The sequence below is a fragment of the Bombus vosnesenskii genome, unplaced genomic scaffold (genome assembly GCF_011952255.1).
Source record: "Bombus vosnesenskii isolate JDL3184/JDL3185 unplaced genomic scaffold, Bvos_JDL3184-5_v1.1 scf7180000013272, whole genome shotgun sequence".
Taxonomy (NCBI): Eukaryota; Metazoa; Arthropoda; class Insecta; order Hymenoptera; family Apidae; genus Bombus; species Bombus vosnesenskii.
This window is the reverse complement of record NW_022882930.1, coordinates 4,331,850-4,352,477: the sequence shown is the minus strand read 5'-3', so window position 1 is coordinate 4,352,477 and position 20,628 is coordinate 4,331,850. Positions and strand designations below refer to the sequence as shown.

Here is a 20,628-nt window from a genome sequence, read left to right as displayed (position 1 = left end):
AGAACCACGGTGTTTGTATATTGAAAGATCTCGAGCGCGCACCTTCTTCACCGGTTTAGAACTGTACCCATTCGATGGTAGAGATTTTAAGACTGATCCGAAAGCAATTAACTCTTACAAATAATAATAAAAGGACCAAGAAAAAGAGAGATTATAAATCTTTTTTATTAAATCAATTACAAATATTTATTATATTTCTTCTACGTTAAATATAAAATTGAGTATTCGAAGTGAAACAAAAGCACTTCTAGGGACATTTGTTCGTTACGTATGATTAGTTGGCAGCAACGCAGGAGGACGAAATTTAATTCAAATTTAATAACGATCGAATAACAATTAGAATTTTATTTCACGGAAATGGAAAGATAAATATTCATTTTTTATTGTATTGCTTTTTATTAGGGAAAATATTGTTTTAACAAATGAAGTATAGAAGTATGAACGGCCAAATATATTAATGAACTAGAACGTCACCTGCATAAAATTTCAGAAACTGTTATTTGAGCGGCTTATGTACCGTAACAAGGCTATACCAAATGAAGAATATAATGAATGTTATTATACAGGTATTGCAACTACCAATATCGAAGATAAATAATTTATACTATCATTCTTTAATGATATAATCTATCACGAAAGCTACATCGAAATTAAACTTGTACTGTAATTTGTAATACTATATACGTACTATATTTCTTAATAGTTCGTAAAACTCTTTTTATAATATATCTTTATGTACCTAAACGTGTTAATGATATTGATCATACAGTTAACAATGACTTATTAAGATTATGCAGTTATGTCTTATCTTCGCGTTTAATCTTAGCTTAATTTAGAACTACATAAAACTATAAGTTATATAGAAATAATAAGAACTTTTTTACATATATACCTTCACAGAATCTGACGAATCGTTTCATATGCAAGAACACTGGTTAACGAAAACCCAGTTGTATGATATATGTAGTAACTGCAAAATACTTTTAAGAAGGAACGTTTTGATTAGCATTTTGTACTACTCCGGTGCAAGTTGTTTCCGCTGGTACAGATAAAACTGGTGCATACTGCATATAATGTGGTTGACCAGCAACAGCATACCAGTGTTCAGGTATATTTTGTGGAGGTATATTATATGGGGTTGGCGGAGGGCATAAGTACGGCGGGCATAGGCCAGAATAAGCTTGTGCGTAATCTATTCCAGGACACAGATGCGGCGAGAACGGCTGCACATTGTTGTTGTCATGTATATCAGAATGTGATAAGCACGGGATTGGTATAAAACTTGGATTAAGGGAATAGTAAGGATTTGCGAATGCTTCCGCTTCATTGCCATAATACGGCAGTCCGGAATACATGCCTTGTTGCATGTAAGACGCTTGATAAGTATTCATTGCATTTGCAGGAGTGTGTAGCTGCTGATGTATTGATTGTGAAGGTTGAACATTCATACTATCTTCTTTTGCATCTCTATCCAATTTGGAAAGTTTAGAGTTTGATCCGTTGCTTGAATACTGATTAGAAAAATGCGAAGCAGATCGATGTCGATCTATATAAAAGACAAGTATTTATTAAAATTGTGCATACGGATATAATTATTCAAACTGTCTATTACTTACTCTCTGAATTTTTCTTATATCGTGGACCTAATCCATTTCTATTTAAACGAGAAGATTCCTTATTTGCATATTCTAATTTATTATCGCGAGACGAATACGATGTTTCTTTCCCATCATTTCCTCTTTGAACTTCAGTCTTCTGAATCTGTGTATTTTTGATATCATTTACGTATCTATTTTCGTTTTCTTGGTACAGTGATTGAGTGCCAATTTCTTTCTGATCATTGTTAGGCTCTTTCTTTTGTTGCGTAAGTGTACAATCTTGGATCATATTCGTGATATTTGTAATTTCTTCTTCATTCGGAGATGCACCTTTTCAATTGACAAATGAATAAATATAAGGTTAATATAATAAGTAAGATTAATATAATATAAAAAATATAGAGATAACATACCTTGATACCACTGTCCAAAATCAGGCGACTGTACATTTGTTAAATAATTCCAATTAGCACCACCACGAAAATACTACAAAATAGTTTGAAATAAATAAATATATAGCTGCGAATTAGTTTGTAACAATTGATCCTTACCTCTAATCCTAAATTGTAAAAAAATCTCAATGTGAATGGATCTACAGGAATGCAAAAAAGGTTATTTATGAAATTCATTATCAAGTTATGTATATAAAAGTAATTTGCACAATTACCTGATAGCGGCAAATCACTACCATTTACATCAATACTTTTTTGTACAGAACAATTAATAGAACGTAGCATATGATCTATTTGAGCATTAGAATCTCCTGAAATATTAAAAAAAAACATAAACAATTCACGACATAGAAATAACAATGATAATTTAAGTAAGTTTTGTCTTTAATTACATACCAGCATATGGTGTGTAATATATATCTTTCTGCATTTTTTGTTTAGAATACGAGTTAAAACTGACATTATTATCATTATTCGTTGCACTATCAGATTTTGAATTTCTTATACAATTATTTTCGGAGTTTTTATGCGAGAATGAATCTTTTTCTTTACGTTCTTTATTATTTTCTTGCCTTCCGATATCTATTGTAGAAGACTGAGTGTTATCCAGAACCATTTTTGTAGGAAACATTTCAACAGAATTCTATGAAAGAAAATATTTTGCTATAATAATTTACACGCATTTGGATTTTACAATAATTAAACAATTTTTTATAGCTTACATCAATTGAGTAATTAGCACACTTATCCATTGAATAATTCTCATATTCTTGATGATCCACTTTTCTACAATAAAATAGAGACTTGTAATACAGAAGAAAAAGATAGATTTATTAAATAATTATCATGATAAGATACTTACAATGATCCTTCCTTCCACTGAAAATTATTCTCATTAATATCACTGACAATATTATCATTATTTTCATTTTTATCAATATTATTTGATAAAATGTTCATATTAGAGTCTTTAGTTTTACGCGATGATGCACTGCATGCTTTTCTCCATTTTTGATCTATTACAATACAGAATAAATATTTACAAAAAATATAAAAATTTGTTTCTAATACGTTTAATTCATTTCTAAGTACTAACTTGAATCTAAGAGTAGATTCTTTTTGCAAACTGGTAGCCAATTGGCCTGTTTATTTTTCTTTAGGGGTAATGGTTTAAGAGCTGAATATGGCACAATCCTTTTTTCTCCTAACTCTTCAATAAAGACTAATACAGGTCCCTGACTTTTACCCATTTCTTGAATATGTCCATAGTAAAATATGGGATCACTGCTTTTCTTTTGCAATATTTTTGTATCATTATCATTAACATCCTTTCCAAGAGAAGACACATAAATGCTATTATTATTGGTTTTGTCAAAATCTTCCTCATTAAAGTCCACTTGTACCAAACATTTGCCACCAATTTGGAGTTCATGACTATTGTGCCTAGTCCATCCTGCATTTTTCACTTCTAAAATACGATTTATTTTCTTCTTTTAATGAAATTATGATATTTTTAGTACAAATCAATTTTTGTTACCTCTTCTAATTTCATGCCATATATCAAAGTCAGTATTACGATAGATATTGGGATCAAGAGCTTTAGCAATTCTATAAGGAAAAGGTGGTATATTTTTTATTATGGCCCGTGCATCATCAACCTCATCAGTTCCATTGTCAATTTTATTATATATCTCTGCAGCTAATTGGCTAAACATAAATAAATTGAATCTACAATAACATTTTGAACCATGTATTAATGACATAATTATTATTTGACTTACTCTCGGATCTCTAGATTGCCTTTAAGGAAAAACTTATCATGTCTAAATGTAGCTGTTCTATCATGTAACATTTTATGAACAGTACCCTCTATATTGGCCATTTGAAAAACATCTTTATATAACACTTGATAGACAATAGCTACAAATAATTTATAAAATGTTTATAATTTATATTTATATTATAAATAAAAAAATATTAAAAATCTAATAGAACACATACATTGACAAAAAGCAGCGTTTGCAACAAAGTCCTTTGTATAAATACTTTCATACTGTTTTTGTGGTGTATGGCATAAATATATTATATCCTTAAAACCATTATTTGTAACATTATGATTCGCTTGCTTTTGACTACTAAATATAATGAATTCTCTTTTATAAAGTAATGACATAGCTTGGATTTCAGTCATGCCACCCCATTCCGTAAAACATATCATTTGTTCTAAATAATCTTCAAATGGAATCGATATACCCTACAAAAAAATACGTATTAACTAAAATGTTTATATAGATATTAATTAAGAATTAACCAAATACAGCATATCCACCTCCGAAAATAAATGTTTTGTTTTTCTCATGAACTCCACACATTCTTTTCTTACTCTTATATGATAGTGTTGTGTCAAGTAAACTTGTTCGCTAACTGCTCTGAACAAGCAAGTTGGATCTCTAGGTGCATGTTTCCTGAAATATCCTTCATTTTGTAACCATTCATCAATAGGTTCTTGCGTACGTTTCAATGGTTTTCTAGGAGATATTTCCATCTTATATCACTAAAAGAAATAATGAAACTATTTTTCTTTTTTATTAAAAATACGAATTACGCGTATTTTCGTTAAACATAACAAAGTAATAATCGTAAGTAGCCGTCTAAATATTGCGAAATTCTAAAGATTTTTTTTTTATCAACTCATGATAATAACTTCCATTATTGGGAAAGTACGAAAAGATGTTTTTGTCTATCGTTAATCATGAATACTTACTGTGGAAATAAAAGACAAAAAGTTAGTTGTAAACAGAATTGTACCTGTTTGAAGAGAAATAATTAATAGGTCGAGGAATTTCTTCGATTCGAGATTATCGAGCCACACAAAAATTTTTTAAATCGTACAACGTAACTGTTACTTTGCAATTATCGTCGTAGCATGGCTAACAAAGGACTAGCAACAGGTTCTCTTCATTAGCTTCCTATTAAGATAGATTTCTCTAAGACTATTGGACGAAAAGATCTTTTCAACCAATCATAATCTTTCATTTGGCACTTTTGGTTGTGTTTATATTTCCAAAGGACCTTTAGTGAACACATTTCCTTTGTTTGTATTTTCGCGCGACGGTTCGAAAGGAGTATTTTCCAAGATACATTATATAAATAATAATTCTTATACATTACTCTTTTATATATAAATTTAATTAATACTAAACTCGATAAAAAAAACTTCAAAAGAGGTTCAAATATTACAAAACACCTTCTTACAAATTACTTTTTTATTCGTCATAATTTTCATCGGAATGACAATGCGATGTGTACGAAATATTAAAAAAGTACAATAGCCCCTTATATAAAATATGATTTTTACAGAAATATAAGATCAACCGCTGTACCATTGCGATATTCTGTAACGCATGCAATGCTACCAATTTTGTTGCTATCGAAAATAACGTTTTGCCTGCGTGCAGCTTTCTTAGTATAAAAAGTACATCCTTTGGCGAGTTAGTATTAAAGACGGATGTCGATGCAAGCCCAAAGTTATTTAAGGCTGGTAACTTTAGGAATCAGATCAATGGCTTGTGGAGTTTTATCGCATATTTTTTTCTTTTTTCTTGTCTTTTAAATTAAATTTGGACCTGAACCTTCATCGTCGTTCCGTTGTTAATAGTTTTGTGTAAAAATCGACTTGTGCGTCTCGCCGAAAGGGACGCTCATGGCGGTAGGATAAGTATAATCATAAGATTACATTAACACAGTGTTTCGCATTCTCCTTTTTTCTTGTCGACAATGTATGAATAATTGTTATAAAATGTCACGATATAGAAAATGGAAGAAATGACGAGTCGCTGCTTCCTTTCTTTTCCGTTCTTTTCATTTTAAAAGCTTCCTTTAAGCAGCTATCTTTTCTGCGTCGATTGCTAAAACAAAAAGAAACATCATCTTGATAAGAAAAATATTGTCTTTTATTAATAATATATTTACTTTGAATTCTAGCTCACCTTCTTTGGTGGGCAAGGGATTTTTCTCAAGCGTTTCTGCGTGTTTCAATTTTGCGGGATTGAAATTCTCAATGTCAGAAATCAGCTCTTGCTTTTCTTTCTCCTGCTGAATCACTGCACAGAAAAATTTGATTTGTTAACGTTTTCCTTGGATCAAATTAATAATTTCTCTCAAAAACTATGAAAGGTAAACAAAATATATGAAAGTCATGAAGTACAATACTGACCATCCATATCAGGTAGGAAAATCTTTTCTTGAGTTTCGGTGTGCTTCAGACTGCTTGGGTCGAATGTCTCGATGCCTGACATAAGCGTTTGTTGAGTCTTCTCCGCAGCTACATCTGTAAGGCGTAAATCGAGATTAAAGAATGGAATATGAAATATGTAAGAGAAAACTATGAAAACGGTGAAGGTAAGGTCACCGTGGAAACCAGTGAAATTACACCAACTATATATTTATGTAACAATTTCACTGTGTCGCTATACCATGAAATTATTTTAAAACCATTGTAGTTGCCCAATTTTATCAGAATTACGAATAAATATAAATTTTTTACAGAGAACTTATTTATTAATGCAAAGAAAGTATATATATTATTTTTAAATAGTTTCCTCTAGCAAGGAACATTAAAGCCTTATTGTTATTGGGATATTTCAAAAAAATGTTTATCGCGATAGTGGACGTAACATCGTGTTGTTATCGTGGACGCAGTACAGAGTACAAGACTACCGACAACTGACAACCTAATTGGACATGCAAAACAATTCCTTCTAAGCGGCTGAAAGCGAAAGTGAATAAGCTTGGTTTGGTCACGTATATTTTGGTCACCTCGAAGCACCAAAAGCAACAGCATACCCTCCTTTTGATCCCGTCCAAAGTAGAAGCAGGGAATCTGAGAATCAAGTATTCCCCTAAAAATCAGATAAGTTTCTATGATACCTTTGGCATTGGGTAATATGATCTTCTCTTTCGTATCGGCATGTTTCAATTGATCTGGTTTAAACGTCTCCACATCGTGGATTAATTCAGAATGTTGTCGTTCTTGTCGCACGTCTACATATTACAGTATTACATGCATTATAATCGATAATTTTCAGAAACAAAATTATTAATATTAGAGCTCTATATGTCTATAAAGTTACAGGATATTGAATCGTAAGAATTACATTCAAATAATTCTGTAATACAATGATTTTGGGAGAGAGAAGTAACAAATATTTGCGTTGTACCTTCAGCGGAAGGTAGAACGTTCTTTTCAGCGGTCGCGGCTTTCTTCATACAGCCATGATTGAAACCTTCTAACTCGCTTTTCAAGTCTAAGGCTACTTTTGGCAGGTCTTTCAATGACGGATTCGACATGATGATGTGTTGTACTCTTCAATCTGAAACAAGCAAACATTTCTTTATGTTAACAAAAATATTTCATAACATCAATTGTGTATCATTGATTAAATAAGATATAATAACTGTGTATTATAATTACATATATTTTAATTACAAAAATAATTTGTATAATATAACCTCGATAGATTACTTGTTAATATCCAAAAACGTCACAAATAAATTTATAACTATTTAAGAAATTATAAGATTTTATAACACAAATTTTCCGTCCCTAATCTAAAAGTAACAATCTCTTTTATTTGTACTTTGCTACCCGCAAGAGTTTCGTTTGAATATCGATGTCCAGAAGAATTTCCAATTATAAAACTGACATCAACAACTAGAACTACAATCTGAAATGACCTGTCGGGTTTTGTCCGTGAACACGATATGTTTTTGTTTACCCTCCAGTTGAACAAAAGCTGCCCAGAAAACGAACAAGTTGTATTCATAACAAAACAGAATCCAATTATTCTTGAACTATCTCTAACGAAATTTCAAGATATTTTATATAATATACACAATATATACGTACAAGTTTCCTATGGTAAGTATTCAAATATTAAGGTTGCTCGAAAAATTCGTAGCAAAAGTTAAGAAAGATTTAACTAGAGTTAGAGTTTTTGCCATCTACATACATGTAAGTTGCCGAATCTTTTCTTAAAAAATTGTTTATTTTCTTCATACTGACAGAATGCAGCTTTTTATATATTTATGGGAAATTTAAAAGTGCAAAAATTATATTGGAAAAATTTGAATTCAATCTGAAAAAATATATAGAAGTTATAAGATATTCAATATAAAGTTATATTTAGTAAAAAATTAATGTAGTTTACTAAATAATATATGTCAAATATAAAATGTATTTATTACCTTATTTATTATCTTAAACATGTACTGTGTATTAATAATTGAAAATGATCTCATTGAATACTGAGACTTACTAATGTTGCTGACGATTACTTGTTTATACCTTTGTGATCCCTGTAAAATATATACTTGTCTTAAGTATTTGGAACTGTTGTATACATTTCCAAAATCATTTATGGTTTTATCAATATAATCATGATAGTTGGATGCCATTTCGACATTAAAAAAATTTTTTAATGTTTCGTATAACACACGTAATATGTTCATAAAAAGTGTAAGAATACTTTCGTGACATATGTAAACGATATACAGCTGTATATCGCTCCGAATCGCGATACTTGCTACAACTTTTAGCCCATTTTCTTTATTCTCGGTTGAACAATGATTGAGCGTCGGATATATCGGAAACAAGAAGAAGCGAGAATCTGCAAGTGTCAGCGAACGAGTCGGTTCATTGTCATCGTGTTACCGAGAATCGAACGAAGCCTGTGTACACAAACGTGATACGCGCATTCGAGTGTGCGCGTCTATCGACCAAACATATCGATATCGAATGCTCCTCGCGACGCTTTCAATGCATATTGGCAGAAACGTCGGAATTTAAACGTTGAAAATTCTTTCATATAATGCATATAATGCATGGAAAATTTCAAATTGGATTTGATTTACTCTATACTACAGTACGTTACGTTTACTCTGCCACCTCACAACCTACCATTTTTCTACCATTCTTTGTTATTTCTTTTCAAACGTATAAATTTGAAAATTTAACATTTTTGCATTATTATATATTATTATTACATATTATACATTATTTCATTTTTTAGATTCATAAATATTAAATATAAAAGATCAAGAAGACACAGAAGGATTATAAAGCAAAAGATTTGATTCACTCTACACATTAGGTTACACTGCACTTACTCTACTACTACATAATCTGCAATTTTTCTACCATTTTTTGTAGTTTCTTTCCAAACGTACAATTTGATATTTTACTATTTTTGCGTCACTGTATATTATTACAAAACTGCGCAGTTTTATGCAATTATGGAAAATTTGAAGATACAAAAATGCATATAATATATATTATATGTAAAGATATGTGAAAATATTCAAAGTAGAGTACCTATTTTATTAATTATATTTATAAAAGTATGAATTTTTATAAACATAATTAAGTCTAATTATTTTTATTGTGCATTATATATGGTTAGTATATTATACATTACTCTATTTTCTAGATTTGTACATATTAAATATGAAGAATTGAGAAAATACAGAAGGATTGTAAAGCAAGAGATTTTTCAATTGATGGAAGATGTAGACAGATGCAAGTACTATAAATTCCGGACGAATAACGGCACCGTTTCTAGTGAATGCAAAGGTAGGCAAGTATTCCTTGTCTAGTATTTTACAGTCTCCTCTTGTTCGTGTTTCTTTTTTCCTTTTTATAAGTGAAAATAACGGATTGGCCATAATTATGTCGGAACATAATCGGACACGTAACATCTTAAAATGCAACGTGTTACGTTAATTGCAATTAGTGGACTCGTTTAATCGTATCTAGTCGGACTTGGTTTGTGTAAAAATGTTATTAGAGAAACGCAAGCAAGATACGATATCTCTCATTAATAAAATCTGTCTGGAGATTCTTTGTTGTCTAAATTTCGTATTACACGCCAGTAACTAATGCGTTACGAAGCGGAAGCTAAAGCTTGCTACTTCCGGTTCGCGTTTCTTTCCATTTCCTTTCTGGTCACATATCCTCCTCTGTGAATTCTTACTGAAACGTCGGCATTTTTATGAACCAGGATTCTCATTCACTCAGTTTAATCTCACAAATTATATTTGCTTTAATCAAACAAATTTATAAATTTACGAATTTATAAAATCCTTCTACTATACTACACTATATTTATGTATTTTACCAAATTTTAAGAATTAAAAAAATTCATAAATAACAAATAAATTCATAATAAAAGTACTTCGTCATAAACTGTTTTGCAAAGCATTTGTATGTACTGCGTATATATATTCATGAAACGTAAATAATAAAATGGTTTTAATGTATGTCGAAATATAATTAATAATCCATGCACGTTCCGTCGTAAGGAACTTGACAGAAAGACTCGTCATATGTTCATACATCGAATCCGGCACTCACGGTTCTTTTACATTTTACAGTTGTTGGAGCAGTGATGCACAATCGACAATGCTTCGCATTCACGGTACCTAAGCGATCTCAAAATCTTAAAAATCGTATGATAATTTCCGTGTACAAGATTTGTCCTGTTCACTATGTGCAATATTATAGCAATATGAAGTATATTCGCAAATGAATACAGTTTTGCACGTTTGACCGGCAGGAGTGTACAATTAAAAAAGCTTGTGCACCACTGAAGCTAGAATGACTCATATTCGTCGGACTCTCCCTACCATTTCTTTTTGTGTTTTCGCTTCCACTTCGTTTTTTCCTTATTTACGTCGCTTATATTCGTTACTTTTAGGCATTTCAACGACTGTTTTGAACAGAAGAAAATATCACTAGCCAAGAAGATTGTACATTGTACTTTTACATCGAAACTTGTACTTCAGAAGAAACTTGTACATTTCATGAAGCGGACTCACTGGTTCAAAGTCGCAAAACCTTTATCAGTACTTGAAACTGTTATGACTATGACACAATGCTTCTTGGAGTTCCATTATCGTTTGAGAGAAATCAACATTATTTATATTTCAAAGAGCAAGTCGCGTTAAATGTGTTACATAAAAGTTCTGAACCTACGATATTTTTTACAAGCATATTTTTAAAAAATCAGGAAACAAATTTCACTCTCTGGCAAAATCTAGTACTTAGAAAGTACATCGAAGTACTTTCTAATGAAGAACAGTATTCAATCTATCTTGAGAAGCTATTTCTTTCAAAATTTCTTATGATTATATTTGTTCTAAAATCAGTTAAATATAGACTAATCCTGCAACAGGCAATAAGAAATATACACAAGTGCGATAAGACAAAAAGAACAGAATGGAAGAAATTACAGATTCAAGAAGGATGAGAAGGTACAGATATAGCGTACATCAGTGGCTCCAAGAGAACGTTTCAAGGGATACGTTCCAACGGTGGGTCAGCATCGACAAGGCTGTGTATAGGTCCTTATATGGTAGCCAGCCGTATGGCTGTATATAGAGAGAGCTCGAAAGAGGCTGAATACGCAACTGTGAAACACATTCGTGTCCTTTACGTATCCGCTTGTTGAATATTTCTTCTCTCCCTATCGTCGGTACACGTGTAGGAGTCTTGCATTGAGTGCACGCATACGAAAGCACCCACTGGTCTGCGTTATGCGTAACGGTAACAAAAGAAGAGGAGATTGCTTTAGTTGTACGGTTAGCACGTTTGAGTATGTCCAATACATACGAATTAATCTTCTCAAGGCTAGTTCCATTTTTCAAAATTGTATATAACTTTATGAAAAAGAAACAAGCCTTTATACATAATAAAGAATCTCATAGTAATGCCAAAATTAATGTAGTCTTATTCAAATGCTTGATATCGTACGATTTCGCGGCATGTTACAAAGTTAAGTCGGTCGATTTCACAAAAGTCAAGAAAGCAACGGTAGTCCTCGATGATTCTAAAAGATGTATCTCATTGGATTATCATGATACAACGAGGGGGAAGAGGAGGGCTAAAAACAGCTTCAGTACGCCAGTGTCCGAAGAGAAATCACGATAAATCCTACTTGATCTCGCGAGGAGAAAAGAGGTCTGCAAGTTAATAAGGAAACTAGGTTGCTCGCACCGACGCGCTAGCCGGTTTGCAGGACGCGTCGGTGTACGCTACGCTTCGACGAGCCATGCTCATCGCGAGATTGAACATATCATATGAGACTCACGTTTAACTGGGTATCTTGAAATCTCTGTACTATAATTACCATAAAGAACGTTTAGTATTTTGTCATAAACAACAGTAATTATTCGAATTTTGACGTCATTCATACATATCTTGTACATTGAACATTTATAATATATATTTTTAGCTGAAGAAGATATGAACAGCTGCAAAGGGATCGCGCGCATTATTCATAACTTCTACGTAAGTCTGGTGAACGGACCGGCGTGTGTCTGGAACCGATCGACTGTAAACGCATCCGGTGGAATCGATAAGATCAGTTAATCGTCCAAAGGTTTCTGGGCAGACATTGTCGTGGGTTCGTGGTAAAGAGAGATCTTACGGCTGACGGCTAACGAGTTCGCGCGGCCTGCCAATTAACTTGGGTAATCGCGTTTAATGGAGGACCCTCAGTGGCGTATGCAGCGGTTCGTTTCTGAGCGGACTCGTGTGGCGTTTGGCTATTGCATTGACCAGTTAATGGTGCTGGTGGACTGCGCACACGCTTGGCCACCTACGTATACCGTCAAATACCCACGTAAAAGCGTGCAGCATGGCTAGAAAATGCGTTTGCTTGCGATGATTCCGTGTTGCGCTCGCGCTCCGAGCAAACGCGATACAAACGCCCTCTTTTTCTCTCTTTCTTCTTCTCTTCCTCTCTCTTTCGTGCAACCGTGACGGCTAACGAACCCTGGACGCGCGCGTATCGTATCGAGCGGTGGCGCGTACGTTCAGGGACGTATTACGTGTTACCAAGCGGCTTGTCCTGCTCGCAGACTTGAAAATACACTTCTTTTTGTCCTTATCGTATAAAATGAATTTTTCAGGCTCCAAAAGTATCATAAAAATTTCTATTGAAGAACCCTAATTTAATTTTGTTAATCTCGTTAACCTCATTAACCTTATCAATATTAAGGTATAGATTTCGATATATCTTCGTAATTAACAAATATTTAGCTGCGTTTATAGTTGTAAGAAAAGCAAGAATTCACCGCGAACGATGAAAGCCACGTCATACATTAAATTATACCGCTATTTCGACGCAGTAACCGATGCGGAAGGAATCCTCTTCAGCGGTCAAGATTTCGTGAACGAGTACCAAGGTATACACCGTGAATGAATAAAGAACTCTGAAGAGAACCCTCTGACCCAATCTTGATTGCAGATTGCTTTCGTCATTACGCTTCTGCATGACAAGCGACATACCGATTGTGATACTTGACAAATAAGGGGTGATACACTCGTGTTCAGAAGGCACTCATTTCGTCAGGAACGTACGATAAATATTCTACCATTTGTTTAATAAATTTAAAGCTCTTTAATATTTTCTTTTTATTAATCATCCTATTATATTCTAGATTCAACTGTAGATTGTGTTCTAGGTTCTAGTCCAGAATCGACCTTGAGTGTGCTCGAAAAAGTCTTAGGATATTTCTCTTCCGGAACGTGAATGAAATAGCGGTGCGCGCGCGCCCCTTTGGGGCTGTCGTGTAAATATATACGTGTCGGTTTTATACATGTAGGGTTGCATCGGGGGAGCGGTCGACTGGTGGCAGACGGTTTCATCGATTGGCAATGCGGGGGTCGAAGAGTGGGGTATCTGAACTCTTCACAGCTATCTATGCGTACTACATAACGTATCGACGACCTCGACTTTCATGGTCAATGGTAAAAAGGTGATTTTTTAATACATCGCGTGGGATTTACCTCGATCCTCGTTCTTTTTCCATTAACACGCAAGCATTTGTAGATAACAGAAGTATATATCAGAATTATTAAAAGGCATAGATGTAAAATACGTGCTATTAGAATAGATTATAAAAATGTATTTATTTTCAGATAAATGACTGAATCTTATTTAAAGAAATCTTCTGGTGGAAGTATGGATTTGTCATCAGATATTTATCTAGTTTGGACGCACTAAATTGCAAATACATAGATACAAGTTATCATACTCGTTATGTTCAAGAGTAAACCGATGTGTTATACGTACGAGACATCGTAAATAAAAATTGTGTCTGCTATACAAATCGATAAACAGAATTTCTAGAGTGTTTTACTTATTCGAAATATCTGCTCGTTTGCCTTGAAACGAGCCAACTTGTCCGAGACATGATAAGATGCAAATACCGCTGGATTCTCCCTTATGAAGATACCACGCATGAATATGTGTAGATTTAATTAGAGAAAAATGCAATTTGTATTGCATGTACTGCAATGTAATGAGTCCACCAAGGCAACTATTTATTAAAAAGAATATTTGTTTCATTATTGTTTTACTTGAAATAATTACTTAATTACTATTATTTGTTTCCAAATATTTTCAATGGAAAAATTAACTTTTCCAGAAATCTAGCTCCTGACGAAAAGCAGTAAATACTTGCGATTACAAGGATAAAAGCGTGCTTGCCAGTCGGCAACCAGAAGCGCATTTGTGTGCCTGATGCGCGGCGGAGTGCATCTGTCAAAACCACGCCCTTGTCCCATCCTATCATCCTAACGGACTCACAAGAGCCCAGCGATAAGTACTTACTTACTTAATGGCCAATGCTTCCAAAATTCGTATGACTCATTTATTTCAAGCTTAATTATTATTTCAAATGTTTACCGGCATATACAAAAATATATTTCTACGGATTATAAAGTGTGTAAAACACGAAGGGTGGTAATAATATTCCTTATTTTAGATATTCAAATATCGCAAAAGTATAATAGTAATTTATACAAGACGCTATGATAAAATATTTTAAACGCCTGCTATATAAAAGAAAAAAAAATAAAAAAATTTATTGTTTCGTATCAACGATTCAGATTCGTAGGTGTACAGAATGCGTATGGAGATTTGACCACACCCCTCCATTTTCGATCGGCGAATGATGAAGACGATCGATATCGTCAAAAGTATATTATCCTTATGGCGATTTCCAAGTTCAGGCGCAGGAAGAATGATTCGAGTGACTAACCGATACCGATCGTCTTCGACCAGTTTTCGTCTTCTTAAAAAACATGCAAGTATACACACACGATACACGATACCGCCTTTCTTCGAACGGCAACGAAGAAAGCCGGTTCGCTTTGATACGTCAACGAAAATATCACCGTATGCTTTTTTATACACTTGAAAGCGCATGCAATTTAGATGATCGTAGATAGAATGCATCGGCGGCAAAGAGCACTGACCTGTCAGTTGTCACTTAGAGAGATAGGCAAGCGCAACACCGTCCAGCCAAACGTTCAAGGGCAGGATGGAGGCAGTACACTGACTGACCGGCTAGTGATTCCACGGCACGTAACACCAGGTAACACCGGCGAACCACTCTTCCACTCTTCCTTCTGCCGATCCTACGCTCGCACCGTTCAACCCCACCACAAATTCAGACCCCGAACGTTGGCCAATCACGCACCATCGTTTCACTCCCGCTCTCTACCAAATTCCTCCTTCCATCCATCGAACACTTCCTCCAATGGTCTCCTTGACCGTCATCGGGAGGGTAGCTGACTCACCCTTCGCGACAAGTATGATTTTGCATTCGATGCACGAAAAAGTTTCATGTTTTTTAAGCGTAAACTCGCTTTCAATACTTTTATTTCGTTATTAGATTATGTTCTTTTTCTTCATTTAGCAATCATTTATACGACGTATATTATTCCTGGATAAATTGGAATAGCAGTCGCAAGCAAAAGTACCGAAGAAATGCACCGTTGCTATTTTTGGCACAATGGAAAGGGAGCAGGACCGAAGGACGTTCTAGGGGTTGACGAGAGCTGGAATGACTCATCTTATAGTTATTCCCAGCTGCGCGTCATATGGCAGTCCCGTTGGGTGTTTCTAGCACTTCGAAATAGCCCGGTACATTCGGAAAAATTGACTTATTTAAAGGAAGAGCAATACCGTCCATTACGGCGCTTTTTAATAAATGTTTCGTCTTCTAGTTGGATCAAATAAGTATTAATTATAAAAATGTATTGAAGGAAAAGAAGTATTCCTATAAACTGAAAAATATCATATAAATTTTATTATTTTTTATGAATTGAATTTCTTAATTGATAATTCGAAACTATTTTAACTATAGAGTAAAATAAGCCATAGACGATATGCAGAATAGTAGTATGCATTACTAGGTCACACTAAGCATAATAAAATACATATGTATTTTAAAAACATTCAAAACGAAAACGATTTTGAATCTTTTGGCTATTTAAATTAAATTAAAAGTACATATATATATATAAATTTTAAAGGATTTTATTCTATTGTTATAATTAATAGTTAATTTTTAAAAAATAGATATATACAGTATTCTAAATTACTTAATTAATTATATTGGAATCGGTAAATCTTTTGCAACTAATACTAAAATTTGATCAGTATTCAAACACCAGTTCGCTATATTCTTTGATACTTTGCACCAATTTTCACCATGATGGGGTTCTGCAGCAATACATCTTTTCTTTACATCTTCTTGTTGCTCTTCTGTACCGTTTAGAAGCTCAAATTTGTAGAAATATGCCCACGCGTCTCCTAAATCTGGATCTATCTTCACTGTTCTATTGAACCAGTCACGACACTTTGAAATTTTATGTTCACACCAAAATAATCTATGAAATAATTATTAGAATGATAAAAGATTATTCGAATAATCCATGTGTCATTATATAAAAATGTCGTAATAAACAGTCACTCACTTAGATACTGCAAGAAGCACGTGTGGATCATGCTCGCACTTTTTCAAAGCATCAACGCTTTTAGTTTTCCTCTGTGGTCGAGGTTCCATAAAAATTGCCTCTGCCCAAAGTAAACCAGACGTTGGACATTCTTGAAGTGCTTTTGCCATAAGCGTATTTGCCATATCTCTAACACCACCAGTTTTTAATTCATTTCTGATAGCTTCTAACCAAAGCTCTGGGTTCTTCGGATTTTTTAAGCGAGCCTTCTCCAGAACTGACCGAGCTTTAGTAACTTGACCCTTTCTGTGCTCTAATTGTGCTAATAAACGCCATAGTGGAATAGAAGTGGGACATTTTTTTATCTATAAAATAAATAAAACTAAAAGATTACTTCCTAACTAAAAATGAATTAATAAAAAGAAAGAAGAGAATGCTTACAGCTTGATTGTATGTTTCCAAAGCTTTGTCCAAGTTTCCTTGCTGTTCTTCGATCTGCCCTTTCATTAGCCATAGTTTCGGGAAATCATCGAATGCTTCTAGAGCTTCTTTCAGAAGCAGTAAGGCTGCGTCGAGATTATTCAAAGCCCATTCTAATTTTGCACTTTTCATCATAACTCTAGGAGTTGGTGCAGACGCTCTTGCTTTCGCGAGCAACCGTCTAGCTCTTTCGTATTCAGAATTTTCTGATTCTAGCTTCACGGCTGCTAACCAAATCTCCTCCGAATTTGGATTTGCTTGAAACGCAAGTGATAAAATACCTCTTGCTGCTGGAACATCACCCTTAAAATAGAATATAACATTATTCATAGATTATAAAAGCACTTTCGTGAAATTTCATTTTTCATGAATTTTACTTACAGCCAACCACTTCGATTTTGCGCCCATAAGCCAAAGTACTTCACTCTTTGGACAGTGAGCAACTGCTCTTTGAAGCAAAGATTCTAAAGACTCTCGCGTTCCATAAGTTTTCTCAAAGTAAGCTGCACGTAACCAAATAGACTTCTTACTAGGGAATGTCGATAACGCATAAGCGTAGACTGCTCTAGCACATTCTAATGCCCCTTGTTGAGCGCACTAAAACAATAAATGCAATAAGTAATTGCTCATATGACTATAAATACAAATATAAAATATTACGGTTTCTGCGTCTTCCATCCAAGTATGTTTCCTGTCTTCTTCTTCCACTCCGAAACCAATAATTGCTTTAACAATAACTTGACATGTATGTACTGCTCCAGCTTTTTCAGCCTCCATAGCTTCTTTAAACCAATGTTCTCTATTAATTTCCACTCCGTTCGCGCTCAAAGAAGATATTGCACGATCGATAATTTTCTCTACCATATGTTTATTCCCGTTCGCTTCTTCCAATTTTGCGGCTGTTGTCCAGATTTGTCTATCTGTTGGAATATTTTCTCTTGCTTTGTTAAGAACTTTCCTAGCATTATCATAAGTTTCCAATCGAGCAAGAGCAAGCCATAGATCTACACTGGTTGGACAGCACTCGACTGCTCGACTGAGCAAAATTCGTGCGTCTTCTGGTTCTTCTAATTCCACTGCAGCTTTCCATAATCTCACTGAATTTGGAATATGCTCTAATGCTTTGCGATATACTCTTCTTTTCGCTTTTGTTTCTGTTTCTAAATCCGCCGCTTTTATCCAAATTCTAACAGACGTTGGTATGTGCCGTACAGATTGTGCAATTACAGCTTTAGCTGTATCTGGTGGCTGCAGCCTAGCCGCTTCTAACCATAAGTCTTCCGACGTAGGGTTCACTTCACAGCCTTTCATTATTAAATTCCGTGCAGCTTGCACTTTCCCAGTAACTTCCTCTAAACGAGCAGAAGCGATCCATGCTGGTGGATGATTAGGATTTGTCTCCCTTACAGATTTTAGTAACAACCTAGCTTTCTTGATATCACTGAAATTAAGAATAAATATTAACTTCATTGAATTATAATTATCATTAAAATACATTTGATGTTTCTTTAACTCACTTGATATCACCACCATATGTTGGTATCATACTTTGCAAATCTGTGAGATAACCCTTTGGATCAACAACAGTTTGCCCTTCTACAGAATCAGAAACCTGATTCAACTTGACATTCATTAAAGTATTTCTAGCCTGTCCAATTTTTCTTAAATCTAAGTCTCCTGTTGGTGTTAACATTCCGGGTGTTGCTACACCAGGCATCATTGATGCCAAACCACTTGATGGATCTATACTGGTAGATGTTTCTCCTCCTAAATTTCGTGCAAGGACGGAATCCGGTAATGGTGTAAATTTTTCCGCCCGTGGGTTTCGTTGCTTTCGATTTCTAGCATCACCGACTTCTGGAACATTTTTCCATTCTTCTTCGGCTACATTTACTAATTCCCTTTTCAAGTCAGAAAACTGTTGTTGTATTTTAGGACGTTCTTGACGATACCTTTCTAACTCTTCTCTAAGCCTTTTTTCTCTGTATTCTTTACGCTTTTCATCCATTCGTTTGTCAATTGCCTCATAAATAGCATCAGCTTCTTCATCGTCTTTATCATATGGATCCTGCAAGATACTTAATCATTTAATAAATTGAATCATATAATTATAAATATTTAATAAAGTGTTCTTTCATTGTCCTACTTTACTAAACAAAGATCCTCCATATCCAGAAAATTCATCATAATTAGAATCATTCAAATCTTCTTCATCTTCTTCTTCTTCTTCTTTTTTCTTTGTTCTTTTTGTTGGTGGAGCATGTCTATCATCCCTACAAACAAGATATGAAACATTGATACGAAATACTTCAATTAAAGGGGAAAAGCTGGAATATAATACAGTACTCACGAAACATCGTTAGCATCACGAGCTGGACCGATATCAGATCTAGTTGTAAATCCAGTAGCTCTAAAAAACAAGGTGTTAAAGCCATATATTAATATTTTATTTCATTAAAAGGGGTTAGGTTAGCTAAATAACATTGCTTCTTATATATTACCCTCTCCCAACACCAGCAACATATCCTAAAGGTGCCGGAACACCCAAAAAATGTTTTTTGTTCCTCGTTGATAACGAAACCGATGGACCTGCCATTCTAACTTTTTGTTGATCCACTTATGTAAACACAAACAAAATTCTTTTGTACATCTAACCTCTAAATGATACAAACGTCTGCTTCAAAAGCTTGAAAGGTAACTTCTTAATGCTAGATGGCACTTTGAAGAAATTAACATTTAATAGGGGTAAATTTATCATTAGTCCATAAAAAATAAACTGTAGATAAATAATTTTTAATAATTTGATTACTTTATGTTACAGTAGTAAAGTTGATTTACGCCAAAACACTACATAGTAAAATAAAAATCCAGTACAATATTAAAGTTCTCTCACAATTTTGCCAACCATTAGACATATAACAGAAATTTACAAAATGTACATAATCAAAAATTCTTTGGGCCTTGTAATTCTACAAGTTACAAGAAAGATTTAATAGACTGAAATATCTTACATTAGTCGATAAATTATTGAAAGTTTCGGCATTAATTTATTAACCGTTTGAGTTCCAAGCAGCGCGATCGCACTGTTTCGATTTTGTGTCGAAAAGTCCCAGTATATTTAAACGCTACGGACGACTGACGGTATTTTGTATTTCATCGTTACCTTCCTAATAATTTTTATTGAACAAAACTTGAAATATTTATAAACTAATAGTACGCATATATAATAATATAGATATATTTCATAAAGTAACAAATTGCTATTGCGTTGTTTGTTGATTTTTCGACTCAG

At 33.8% G+C, this 20,628-nt stretch overlaps 3 protein-coding genes and 1 long non-coding RNA gene across 13 annotated transcripts; 1 reads left to right on the top strand and 3 right to left on the bottom strand.

Annotated features, from left to right (window-relative positions):
• Positions 1–372: 372 nt before the first annotated feature.
• On the bottom strand, positions 373–5,050 carry LOC117231494. Of its 2 annotated transcripts, none has more exons than XM_033489987.1 (14): positions 4,815–5,050; positions 4,380–4,604; positions 4,052–4,304; positions 3,832–3,970; positions 3,588–3,757; positions 3,147–3,518; positions 2,913–3,066; positions 2,773–2,836; positions 2,447–2,693; positions 2,266–2,361; positions 2,150–2,190; positions 2,012–2,084; positions 1,617–1,928; positions 373–1,546 (listed from the first exon to the last, which is right to left on the bottom strand). In XM_033489987.1, the coding sequence occupies exons 2-14, from the start codon at positions 4,593–4,595 to the stop codon at positions 984–986; spliced, it is 2,700 nt and encodes an 899-aa protein (XP_033345878.1). In that variant the 5' UTR covers positions 4,596–4,604; positions 4,815–5,050; the 3' UTR covers positions 373–983. The 2 variants fall into 2 exon arrangements, with proteins under 2 accessions (XP_033345878.1, XP_033345877.1); XM_033489986.1 differs by having other exon boundaries at positions 4,859–5,050.
• Positions 5,051–5,298: 248 nt separating this feature from the next.
• LOC117231501 (thymosin beta) lies at positions 5,299–15,694 on the bottom strand. Of its 5 annotated transcripts, none has more exons than XM_033490002.1 (6): positions 15,372–15,694; positions 7,270–7,422; positions 6,980–7,093; positions 6,267–6,380; positions 6,040–6,153; positions 5,299–5,958 (listed from the first exon to the last, which is right to left on the bottom strand). In XM_033490002.1, the coding sequence occupies exons 2-6, from the start codon at positions 7,397–7,399 to the stop codon at positions 5,930–5,932; spliced, it is 501 nt and encodes a 166-aa protein (XP_033345893.1). In that variant the 5' UTR covers positions 7,400–7,422; positions 15,372–15,694; the 3' UTR covers positions 5,299–5,929. The 5 variants fall into 5 exon arrangements, with proteins under 5 accessions (XP_033345893.1, XP_033345894.1, XP_033345896.1 ...); XM_033490003.1 differs by lacking the exon at positions 15,372–15,694 and adding an exon at positions 8,368–8,502; XM_033490005.1 differs by lacking the exon at positions 15,372–15,694 and adding an exon at positions 8,062–8,085.
• On the top strand, positions 11,165–14,459 carry LOC117231503. 5 transcript variants are annotated; one of them, XR_004492980.1, is made up of 6 exons: positions 11,165–12,269; positions 12,340–12,619; positions 13,161–13,294; positions 13,357–13,465; positions 13,574–13,867; positions 14,031–14,459. It is a non-coding gene; the product is annotated as an uncharacterized LOC117231503 (long non-coding RNA). The 5 variants fall into 5 exon arrangements; XR_004492981.1 differs by lacking the exon at positions 13,357–13,465 and having other exon boundaries at positions 11,165–12,205; XR_004492982.1 differs by lacking the exon at positions 13,357–13,465 and having other exon boundaries at positions 12,340–12,510.
• Positions 15,695–16,434: 740 nt separating the features above from the next.
• LOC117231493 (pre-mRNA-processing factor 6) lies at positions 16,435–20,523 on the bottom strand. Its single transcript, XM_033489985.1, has 9 exons — positions 19,838–20,523; positions 19,687–19,746; positions 19,483–19,609; positions 18,854–19,404; positions 17,997–18,777; positions 17,718–17,933; positions 17,298–17,639; positions 16,878–17,221; positions 16,435–16,790 (listed from the first exon to the last, which is right to left on the bottom strand). Exons 1-9 carry the CDS (start codon positions 19,930–19,932, stop codon positions 16,511–16,513), a joined length of 2,796 nt encoding a protein of 931 aa, XP_033345876.1. The 5' UTR covers positions 19,933–20,523; the 3' UTR covers positions 16,435–16,510.
• Positions 20,524–20,628: the final 105 nt, after the last annotated feature.